This window comes from Engraulis encrasicolus, chromosome 2 (genome assembly GCF_034702125.1).
Source record: "Engraulis encrasicolus isolate BLACKSEA-1 chromosome 2, IST_EnEncr_1.0, whole genome shotgun sequence".
Classification (NCBI taxonomy): domain Eukaryota; kingdom Metazoa; phylum Chordata; class Actinopteri; order Clupeiformes; family Engraulidae; genus Engraulis; species Engraulis encrasicolus.
In genome coordinates, this window is record NC_085858.1 from 28,723,182 (window position 1) to 28,735,501 (window position 12,320).

Here is a 12,320-nt window from a genome sequence, read left to right on the forward strand (position 1 = left end):
CTTGTCAGTACCTGGTGATGCCACATTTTTCGGCTCAGCCCTTTCCGAGATATGAGCAATTCTAATGGGGGCAGCGTTTGTTTACATTTTTTAAAAATTAAACATAGGCCAACTCCAAATATTTTCCCAAAAGGTACTGCTGTTTGCTAGTTGTCTGCTGATGTTTTATAACCTTTTGGATGTTTTTGGGAATAAATTAAAATGTTTTTTTGAAATGTAAACAAAGAGCTGCCCCCATTACAATGACCAGGATCTCGGAAACGGCTGAAGAAGAAGAAAAAAAAATCTCAGGCACTGACAAGTCCAGGGTAGTGTGAGCATTACAACTGCATGTTGAAATTGACCAAACTGTCCCTTTAAGTATACAACACAATCCCCAGCACTTGGAACATGAAATGTTAGTATACATCTGACACCCTCTGCAGGTGAAAAAGTAATCTCTGAGGTAAAACATCGTAGCCAGCAGGAAAATAAAACATTTCTGCCGGATAGTTAATAACACTGTAAGTTATAACAAATAAGTACCTCTATATGGCTGTAAAACTAAATGTTCTCAAACATATACCTATATTTACCTACATTTTAAAGAAACCAAACAAATAAAATCAGTTGCAAGGTAAAAATTGTGCTACTGTATGTAAACAAGCTCACAACATTCCTCATGAGAAATACACTGCATGCATGACAATTGTATTCATGACAAAAGCATCACATTTGTATGATCAATCCCAGCCTTCTTATGGGCAACCTCAGCTCACTTGTTAGTTATTTCATGCCTTCTATTGTTGAGCAACATTGGCACACTTGTTCTCTGATAACTGAAGAGAAAAAAAAGTTAGAGCAGACACGTATGCTGCATGTGCTGTACAGACATTTTACATCTCTGCCACCACACTTTAACAGGAATACAGATGGATATACACAACTTGGCTATCAACACATTATTCCAGCATCACTCTGAGGGGTGAAAACAAACAACAAAAATTAAAAAAAATACAAACTTTGCATTGTGTAATTATCTACCGGTATGTCTTTGCTTATGTGATATACATGGCATGGATATTTCTCCATGACATAAAAAATAAAAAAAGGAATATTTAAATGTTTGCTGAATGCCTTGTCTTGTTGAGCAACATTGGGTAACTTGTTCTCTGGCCAATGCAGAAGACAGAGAGGGAACAGACCCTTCTACTGAAATATACTGTACATAATACAAGTATTTACAGAACATTGACCATGCTGCCACAGTTTTAACAAAAATACAGAAACTGTAGAACACACCTTGGCACGATTGCTACAAAAACGTTACTGCACAAACATTTCAGAACCTTGCTAGAAAATCAATAATATTAGCTTGTACAAAAATTATGATGCCTGTGTTTCCCTGAAATTATATTACAGTAAAACACAATGTAAAAAGTAAAACACCAATACAAAAGTCATTTCAAACATGTAATTGAAAATGCAGCTCATTAGTTCTCTGATCAATGTAGAGTGAGGACAATAGTAAACACCTCTTCTGTATGCTGCATCACACTATATGTACACAACTTTTACAGCACAGCCAGTTTCAAGAGTAGAAATAGAACACCCATCTGCAGCATGGCTAACAACATATTAAACACATCTCACCATAACTAATTTGCAAAATATGACAAAAAATGATTGGCCTATACAATATCATTAGGGCACTTCATTTCCCCTGAGAGTTTCCCCTGTTTTTATGAAGAGAGTGAAACTAAAATCCCATTTCACTCATGAGTGGCGTCCCAGTGTTCCCCAGCTCAAGGAACCTTGAAAAGTCCGAGGTAGCCTACTTGGCCAGACCTGACTTGACCTGATCTCTAAATGTTTGGCGGCATCACAGGAAGTGACACGTCGTGTAGCGGCACAGGAAGTAACATGTTCTGCAGTGCCACAGGAAATATGGGCTGGCCATATCACCACAGCTCAAAGCGCCCGTCTCCTTGGTAGAGGAGTTTTCTATCAATTTTGTTGTTGAAGAGCCTGCAGATACAATAAACAAGTCTGTATTCATTATTTGCCACTGACTTTGGTATTGACATACATAAAGGTGTGTATGTTACACGCCACAATCAATGTAATCAAAGTTCTGTCTGCCTTATCCTATTTACAGGTACATATGAAGAGCTTCATTGTAAAATGACATACTGTATATCCATTTTGGAACATTTTGGCAAATTGACATTTTTGTATTGGGCATTCCATTGCATTGCAAATGCATTTTATATAGGTTTCAAAAGTGTGTTCTCAAAATATTTGAAAGGTAAGAATTCACACATAGATGATAGGACTTCTGAACAGTCATTTCCAATATTAAAATGCAAAAGTGAAAAATGGTGGATATGGAGTTTTTGCAACGAAACTCTTCATCTATCACTGACATATATAAAGTGACATAATTTAATCAATCTCTTTTTCTGTGTTCAAAATAATACTGATCTAGCCACCACATACCTATGTACTGTATATGGATATGTACTTACCTCACTTTGAGAATAGAGCTTGTTGTGTTGACCACACTGTAGATTTGTATAGCCCCAATGTCAGTGATGTTGTTATCACTGAGAATGTAAGAAGCGTATGGTACAAAGACGGCCTTAACATAGATGTCTTAACAACATATTATGCCGATGTAAAACATTTAAATAGGCAAAATTTAAAAAGCAAGAGTGAATGCGCGTGTGTGCACACACACACCAATAACAATGACACTTACTCCAAAATGGTTGTTTTGTGCAGCTGTGGGAGCAGGAGTTGGATGCATTGGTCAGTTAGCTGGCAGTTGCTGAGGTCCAGTTCTTCCAGCCCTTCAGAATATTCTAGAAGCAGCGCCAGAGTTCCACAGGCCCCTTGGTCCAGCACCGTGTGACTCAGGTCCACTTGCTGACCCAGAGCCAGGCACAGGCACTTGGACCTCCTAATACACTCCCGTTCAGAGCCAACGCTCAGCCCAGCCAGGAACTGCAACAACTGGAGCTTACTGCACCTGGAGAGAGAGAGAGAGAGAGAGAGAGAGAGAGAGAGAGAGAGAGAGAGAGAGAGAGAGAGACAGACAGAGAGACAGAGAGAGAGACAGAGGATGACAAAGAGAAAATGTGACGACCTGTGTGTTTGTTGTGTAGTATTGTGACAGAGAGACAGGGATCTAGTATATTTTTCATGTTAAGTTTCAAGCTAACGAATAAGCAGATAAAACTTTCTGAATGCAACTGAACTTGTGAATTTCATTGCTATGCAGGCTTGCATTTGTTTATCTTTGAGTATTTTTCCAAATTTCTCATCTTCTGATCAATAGCACAACACATTGTCACTTCTCGGCCTAGTTAATTGTGAAAAAAAGAAAAAGACATTTTCTTAGAACATTAGAACCCCTCTTCTCACCGCAGAGTGGCTTTATCTAGAACCCAGAACAAGTGTTCTAAGCCTGCCTCCTCCATATGGCAGTCCAGCAGAGTGAGTTGGGTCTTGGTGGTCTTCTTCATCCCCATCACCATGGCGATGACCCTGCAGTCCTCAGCTCTTAGGTGCATCATGGGAACTTCCTGTGTATCATCTGTCAGGTCCATGGCGGAGCAGCAGGAAAAGTCTAGTCTGTGCTGTATGGCCTGAAGAAGAGCTAGAGAGGCCCCCTGCTGGACATCTGAAGAGGCACAGCAGTGAAGGATCCTCAGCAGTTGCTGCCTGCCGACACTGGAAGCAAAGAGATGAGAGTGTCATGTGGGAATGACATTAAGAAAGACTGGAGGATGTTGATCTTTTGTATTGTGCAGGTATGACAGTAAAAGCGTTTCTGTAGCACAGCAGTGCAGGGGCTGATACAATACAAACATTCCCAAAATGAGGGAATTTTACAACTAACTAAACATGCTGGGTTTTTTCCAGAATTAATAAATCGGCCATATTTCAGGCTAGATTTTCAACAATATCATCATGACACCCACGTAACAAATGCCAAAGACTCCGTACCATTTTCACATTTCCACAATCTTAATATTTTAAACAATAAGACAGCTTTGAGATAATGGAGAAGTGACTCGAAAATTAGCTGGCCACACATGATAAACAGAGACCTGAGTCGGGACACATTGCTGAGGAGCGGTACAATGCTCTCTAGAGCCCCGTCTGGTGTAGAGGTCCACATCAGGTTGAGCTTGACTCCCTGGCTTTGCTGCAAGATGTAATGCAGTGCAGTGGAGTCAGCAGCATCCAGGACTCTGGTGGTCAGATTGAGGCAGTTCCCTGTATATTTCAGAAGGCTGCTGACATGGTGTGGAGAGCGAGTCTGGTAGATGTCTCTGATGATGGACATGATGAAGCCTGGAGTGGGCCTATAGAATCACAATTATTGGCCCAAATTCTTACCCAAGAAATGCAATACTTTCTATGCTTTGTAATCCACTGTTAAATATGACATTAAAATAGAACTAAATACAATTGTCTTTGCACATTGATATACTGAGACATGTTAATGTAGGCCTACAGTATATTCCATGCAAAGTTTATTTTCCACAATTTTCGGTTATAATTTTCATATTCAGTGCTGCTATGTGTTCTACCTCTGGAATCGTATCCTATCCAACAGAGGAAGGAGTTCTAGAGTGTACTTTTCTCCAAATCCACACTTCCTGTAGTCCACAGTGACAGTTGTAGAGCTGTGCTGCAGCAGGCTCAGAAGCACTTCCTTCGTCAAAGTGCAATAGCTGAGGTCGCTCTCGACCTTTTCCAGGAAAGAATCAGTGATTTCCTTGTCTTCAACTTCAGACACCAGCAAAACCAGCAGCTGTATCTTTTCTGTTGTTAGTCTGCAGAAACAAAGATGAAAAGAGTTTTTCCCACATACAATAGTAGTGAAAGCAAGAATCGGCATAAAAGAATTGGGATCGGGTAAAATTGAAATTGCGTCATTTTTACCAAAATGTATAACCAATACTTCCAAATGCATATACTGTACATAAATTATTATACTACACTGTGTTAAGAGCATTCTGTAGGCAGTGGTCAATGACTAACCGGCAGCAAAAGTTATGTCTTTTGAGACATTTTAAATTCTGAAACCAGAGTCCATACGCAACACACACAAGACTAGAAAAGGTCATGTGCTTGGAGTAGCCTAGAAAAGGTCATGCATTCTACTGTATTGAATACATATTTTACCTGAGCTTGAAAGCACCCTGTAGACTGAGAAGCATGATGAGAGAGTGGCTTTCAAAGCTGCAGGAGCTCAGATCCAGACAGTGGACTGTCCAGAGCCTGAGGAGGACAGACAGGCAGCTCAGCACGGCCCACACTGGTGATCTCCAGACTGAGGTTCTCAACCGTGATTGGAGCACATCGTCTTCCGGTCCTCACCACTTTAGCCAGCCTCATCACCATTATGTCATTCAATCTGATGAAGTCAAGAAAACAAGAATAGGCCTATAACTTATCAGTGATAACCCATGTTAAATAAACAAATAACACCATTATACAGCATGTAGTCACAATCATACGCACATAAATCTGACATGTTTTTCACCTTAGTTTGTGCAGATGTCTGACTCTTCTGAACATCAACTCAACTCCCCTGAGAGAGATGTGATCAGGTGTCAGTGTAAGGTCCAGTTTGGAGCTGATCCAGCCGAGTGTACGCCCCACAGATGTGCATTTAGAGCTGGGCAGGTCCATCTCTAGACTGAGGGTGTAGTTGAGGCTTTGGAACAACTGCAGCAGCTCTTGTTGAGACCCAACAGATACACAGTCCAGCACTGCAGACTGAGGATTGTAACCTTCATAGAAACTAACATGAACACATGAATTATTTTAAATGTCACCACTCATTTTTAGACAGGTTATTTTTATATTACACTATTATATTACACTACACTAACTGATACTCACGTGACACCCCGCGGTGATCGCCAAATTAAAAGCCATGACAACAACACATGAAGACAAGGCATATGGCCGCTACATCCCAGCCCCTAATTATTACCCCATTTATCACCATGTAATAATTACCACCATGTTATTACTAAGTTACTACGCAATCACCACGCGCGCACACACACACACACACACAATGTCCATGTAAATCATGCGTGCTGGATGCAATCCTCCTGGAACCTACCAAGTCAAGTTGGAGCCAGAGGTTCAAGCACATAGCCCGTCAGCGTGGTCTTTACCATCACGCTCTGTCCGTACGTACGTCCAGTCAGTCTACAGTCAAAACAGTCCACTAAAATGTTCAGGCTTCCGCTTCAAGTAACAGCGTGTGGCATTTCCGTGCCACGAGCAGCATTCACTGTAGCGTCGACCTTGACTTCCGGATCGTCTGTAGAGAGCTTGCTTGTACGATCAGGATTGACAGGCCAACTCTGCTCAGGTTGCAACAGGTACTCAGGTCCTGAAAGCCGGATCTTATTCTTGATGAAGTAATCTGCACGAGACCCTTTAGAGGCCAGGGGCCTCATGTACAAAGAAGTGCGTGGATTTCCTACCAAGAAAGTGCGGGCGCGAAAATCTTGAAAGTTACTTACGGACAAAAAAATCTGGATGTATCAATAAGTGCGTGACCAGGTTTTGCCGTGAAATCTTGCGCACATGCACAAGCACACGCGGGCCCAAGTCTCCACCTTGCCTCCTCCCTTAAATATTCTATATGGATATTCTAATTAGTAGGAACAAACCCATTCATGTGCAGTCTTTGGTTGAAAGAATGGGAAAGGGAACGCGGGAAGGAGAACGCGGGAAATACATTTCATGTTGCGAGGTGAAGGCACTGTTTCAGAGGTGGCCAATTTAAAAGGAAAAAGGCTGCGCGCAATAGTCTAACAAAAATACTTTTGTGTGTATAGAATCAGGCATTGGTAATACTTAATGTGAGGACTGCATAAAAAAATGTCATGTTATACTGCAGTACTCAGAAACATTTTCGGCTCCAATACTTTTACTGCTGCCCCCGGCACCACTACTGGGGCTTAGCTAATGTTGGCCTGTTGTTTGGCTTTAGGTTGCTGCTGTGACAGCCATCCGTGTCAAGACCCCGGCTGCTGCTTAGAGTGGGAACGATTGCTGTATTGCAGAAACTGGTGCCTGTGGGCATTAAGTGTCTCATTGTGTGCTCGGTGTTGTGTTGGTGTGGGTGACTCCGCTGTGTGTGTGTGTGTTTGTGTGGGTTTTCAGTGTGGGTGTGCTAGTGTGTGGGCCGCTCCGCTGTGTGTGTGTGTGTGTGTGTGTGTGTGTGTGTGCTCCGATCAGTGTGCGTGTGTGTACGGTGTGGGTGTGCTAGTGTGTGGGCCGCTCCGCTGTGTGTGTGTGTGTGCGCGCGTGCGCTGGTGTGTGGGTGCTCCGCATAGTGTGTGTGTGTGTGTGTGTGTGAATGAACGGTGTGTGTGTTCAGTGGATGAGTGAGGGGATCCAGGGGTGTGAGGGGGGGGAGTTGACTGGAAAAACCCCTGGAATTAGGCCTACCTCTTTCCTTTATTTTGATTATTTTGCTTGTGTCTAACCTTTTTGTTTAATTGTGTGCACCTTTGATTTATTTTGCATGGTTTGTTGTGGTTTGACTTCTTTATTTTGATTCTCGGTTTGCTGTGTCCTTTTCTTTGCCTTTATTAACTTTGAGGTAGCGCCCTTTTACAGTTGGGCCAACTGTCGGCCCCTAGTGGCAACCCCTGTATGACGTGTGTGTGTGGGCTGCAGTATGTAAACCCACTAGAATTGTTAATCCTGCACTAGAGTGACATACTTTTAAAAGAAAAGAGTGAAAACATATATTTTTATAGATTGCGAGAAAGAAAATAAAGATTTCTATGATTCAGAGTACAGCCAATGTCTCCGACTCTCTCTCTCTGCACGAACCTGTGTTTTTGTGGTGTGCGAACCTGTGTTTTGCTGTGTGACACTCAAACACAATTTTCCCTTGGGGACTTAAACTCCCTAAGGGTGGCGTAGTCGATTACAAGTACTTCCTGTTTCAGCCACTTCTCTACATAACGTTACCTAAAACCTTTGCTGTGCTTTACGTGCTATGGCTGGTGTGCCTTCATTGCTTACAGACTGTTTACATAAACTTACGCGGCAGCGTCGTTCTTCAACTAGGGAACAACTCACAAAATGTTTTGATAACTTACCGCATTGACAACTGGCCATTGGGTCCAGCAGGTCCAGGTATTTTTTCTCGACTGAGAAGAATGTTTCTAGCACTCCACGATTGAGATACAAGTCCTGGTGCTCCGTTATGCACACATCTCGAGATGTGCTGTGCCAGCATCTAGACTAGGACGATGCAATCTCCATCTCTTGCATCTGTGGGGAAACTAAGTCCCAACTCGGCAGCAAAAACATTTTTCTTCCATCTCCAATGCCTTGCAATTTCGGCACTGACACAACACCAATCCCCTGTTCATCTGTTCCGGCTTTCTGCTACAGTTTCAGTGGCTGCCTCATACAGCCGCGCGCTCTCGTTCTGACCTTTTGAAATCCATCTCAACTCTAATGTAGTATATTCCGGCTCATACAGGTATGCTTCGGAATTTGCTCGTCCTCGTCATCAAAAGCGTCGGGTTCTCCGAACATTGCCATTCTTTTTTATGATCAGGGTTCTCTGATCGTAGTTCTAGCAGACAGCTGCGCTCAAAACAAACTTGACAGTGAGAACCGGTAACATTGGTGTTAGATATCAGTCCGCGACTGCCAAATCAGGAAGTACAAATTGCTGCGGGTGAGCAATGTAATTCTAAGGTTGGTTTACTCCCTAAATCTCTCTATCAACGTGGGTATTTGTGTCGATAGCCTGGCGAAGTAATTTACATGCTTTGAGTGTTTATTGAACTTGCTAAGACTGCTTTTTTGGGTCATGCTAACAAAAGTGGATCACTTGCGCTAGCTTAGCAACATCGACCTGTGGTTTTACAATGACTGCATGGAATTTCAAAAAAACGATCTGGACACACTTCTAACACTCTGGTTGACTCGGAAATGAGGTCCTGTGTCAAAAAAAATGGAGTGTTGCTTTAAACATGAGCTGACACATGACTGAAAAATACTACAAATAAACAAAACACGCACACGCATGCACACTAGGGATGGGAATCTTCATCATCAAAGCGATACGATGCGCATCTCGATACACATGCCAACGATACGATACATTCACAATTTATTAAATTACCAGTGGTAAGATGCGATACGATTCTCCTACCTACTGCGATGCAGTTCGATATGGCGCGATGCAATTATAACGGCATGCGATACAGTGCGATTCGGTACGATACTATGCGATACAGAACAGATTAAATTGATATTAAAGGCTGTGCACAAGGCTGCCGTTAGGCATAAGCAGAGTAAACAGAGCGATTTTAGGGCCTCAACCACTTTGCCCCCAGAATTGTGGCCTCCTAAATTGAGACTGACTACATCATGAAAAAAAGATTAAATTACATTTCAGGGCCATTATTTTTCGGGCATACTGGAATTGTGAATACAGGAATTAGCATTATTATTATTAATAGCAGCAGCAGCAGTAGGCCTAGTAGTAGTAGTAGTAATAGTAGTAGTATTTAGGTCTACTTATGAGGGGGGCCTCCTGACCAGTTATGCCTAGGCCCCCGAAACCTTAGCAGCGGTCCTGGCTGTGCATATTAATTTTGAAATAGCCTACTGGAAAGCCAACAGAAAGCAGTGAGAACTAATTTTGGCTTGGACACATTGCTTTGAGCGGAGAAAATAAATTCTTTAAAAATGTAGCCAATATCTGAATACCATGCCAACTACATCTCCTTTTTTAAACAAAAATTGGAAAACCACTGAGCTTCTGCTCATGTTGGAATATTGACCTCATTGGACATGTAATAACTACATTTACAGGTAGGCACTAAGCTCTGAACAACTTATTTACAATTGATCCAAATTAGAACAATTTAGTAGTTGGGAAAGGGGTTACTAATATCAGAAGGAGGTAATAACGTGCATACTGGACTGAAGTGTTGGAATAGTAGGCTAGCCTACTTTCCAACTGGTCTTTTTAACCTGCATGGACAATCTGCACGAGCAGCAAGACCGTATAGTGTGTCCAGCACGAGAGTGAACTATAACGGGCTCCTAAGCAATGGTGTCAACTTAGCGACTTCACTTCTTTGTTATGAATGAACAATGGACTCAACACAAATGCACAAGCCCTGTAACTTTTTCCAATTTTTTTTCTAATCTCGTGCGCTGACTATGCCTATTTGCTGTCATTCGGAAACAGCAGACAACTTTCTCCTGTTGTTTGTGCCGCACGGTACTTATCAACTTAAATACTGAAGCTAGTACTCTCTCCACACGTCTTCCAGACACGCAGAAGATGGTCGCTAGAAAACGTTCATTTAAAAAGTCACCGGAGGGCCAGAAAACTCGCTGACAACAAGATATGCTCCACAATGCTGGTTACCCGCCGCTCTGACTCAAAGCAAATCTAGTGTTTGCTTGGTCACGCCTCCTTGCACGAGAGGAAAGGCGATCTGAATCAGAGCAAGGTGATGTGCGCTGCGCACGAGAACAAGTCCTGAAATAGAGAGTTTCTGAAAAGTTTTAGGAGATATTATCCAGTTTGTACGGATACGGACAGTTAAGATGCGATGGATCTCGATTTTATTTGTGCTTCTTACGATGCACATGTTTGCAAATCGATGCAACCGCATCGTACAGGTCGTATCGATTTTCCGGTACGTATTGGTGAATCTTCCCTTCCCTAACACACACCCAAAATACAGAACCTTTGTCAGCATGCGCGCACAAACACACAAACGTGCGCACGCACGTGATTTGCCCACCTGAGTTATGATATGTAGGGCAGACACAGAAGGAAACTCCTCAATTCACTCACTTCCTCTGACCAGCCTCTCAGCTCTACTGGTCTCATCTGTGGCTGCAGTTTCAGCACTTCCAGGAGAAGGCAGGCCTTCCTCTTTGAGAGGTCTATGGACCAGACTTGAGGAGCAGACTGGTAAAGCAACTTAAATGGTGACAGGAGTTTCCGAGCTGTTTCAACTCCATGGGACTGGAGGTGGACATACAGATCCAGTAGGAAGTTACTTTGAATGTAATATTTCCCTGAGAGATGAGGACAGGGGAAGGAGCTGTAGCTGCATGCAGAGGACAGATGTGCAGATACTCTCTCTCCGGAGGTGGAGCCACACTCAGTTGCTGCCAAACTGAGGTCTACCAAGAACTGAACAGCTGCAATTGGCTTGTCAAGCAGAGTACTTCGACAGAAACTATGAATGTAAAAACATTTTTGTTACAAAGGAAAGCAGGAGTTATTCACTGATCCTATACTATACAAAAGCAACCCCCCCCCCCATCCATACACCCGCGACAGAAATATACTATAGACAAAATAAACAAAACACACACACACATATGCGAACATACACATGCATATGCATACACACACACACACCCTTCTCAGCATGCACACACACACACACGACAAATACACACACACTCTTCTCAGCATGCGCTTGCGCGCGCGCACACACACACACACACATGCGTGATTTGCCCACCTGAGTTGTGAGATGTAGGGCAGACACTGAAGGAAACCCCTCACTTCACTCTCTTCATCTGACCAGCCTTCCAACTCTAATGGTCTTTTCTGGGTCTGGAATTTCAGCACTTCCAGGGACGCCTTTCTCTCTGACAGGTCTATGTACCAGACTGGAGGAGCTGACTGGTAAAGCAACTTAAATGGTGACAGGAGTTTCCGAGCTGTTTCAACTCCATGGGACTGGAGGTGGACATACAGATCCAGTAGGAAGTTACTTTGAATGTAATATTTCCCTGAGAGATGAGGACAGGGGAAGGAGCTGTAGCTACATGCAGAGGACAGATACTCAGAACATCTCTCTACTGAGGTGGCGTCACACTCAGTTGCTGCCAAACTGAGGTTCACCAAGAACTGAACAGCTGCAATTGGCTTGTCAAGCAGAGTACTTCGACAGAAACTATGAATGTAAAAACATTTTTGTTACAAAGGAAAGCAGGAGTTATTCACTGATCCTATACTATACAAAAGCAACCCCCCCCCCCATCCATACACCCACGACTGAAATATACTATAGAGAAAATAGACAAAATAGACACACACAAATGTGAACATACACATGCATATGCACACACACACACACCCTTCTCAGCATGCGTGCACACACACACACACACGACAAATACACACACACTCTTCTCAGCATGCGCTTGCGCGCGTGCACACACACACACACACGATTTGCCCACCTCAGTTGTGAGATGTAGGGCAGACACTGAAGGAAACTCCT

At 43.0% G+C, this 12,320-nt stretch overlaps 1 protein-coding gene across 1 annotated transcript in view; it reads right to left on the reverse strand.

Moving 5' to 3' along the window:
* Nucleotides 1-362: 362 nt before the first annotated feature.
* LOC134464037 (uncharacterized) overlaps nucleotides 363-12,320 on the reverse strand; it is a 63,606-nt gene continuing 51,648 nt past the window's right edge. Inside the window, exons 16-25 of the mRNA XM_063217487.1 lie at nucleotides 12,280-12,320; nucleotides 5,540-5,800; nucleotides 5,341-5,410; nucleotides 5,179-5,309; nucleotides 4,581-4,826; nucleotides 4,095-4,352; nucleotides 3,406-3,714; nucleotides 2,741-3,010; nucleotides 2,508-2,585; nucleotides 363-2,007 (exon numbers count right to left, since the gene is read on the reverse strand). The exon at nucleotides 12,280-12,320 is cut by the window's right edge and continues 403 nt beyond it. Coding sequence (XP_063073557.1) covers nucleotides 1,941-2,007; nucleotides 2,508-2,585; nucleotides 2,741-3,010; nucleotides 3,406-3,714; nucleotides 4,095-4,352; nucleotides 4,581-4,826; nucleotides 5,179-5,309; nucleotides 5,341-5,410; nucleotides 5,540-5,800; nucleotides 12,280-12,320 — 1,731 coding nt within the window. The 3' untranslated portion in view covers nucleotides 363-1,940. The remainder of the gene's footprint in view (nucleotides 2,008-2,507; nucleotides 2,586-2,740; nucleotides 3,011-3,405; nucleotides 3,715-4,094; nucleotides 4,353-4,580; nucleotides 4,827-5,178; nucleotides 5,310-5,340; nucleotides 5,411-5,539; nucleotides 5,801-12,279) is intronic.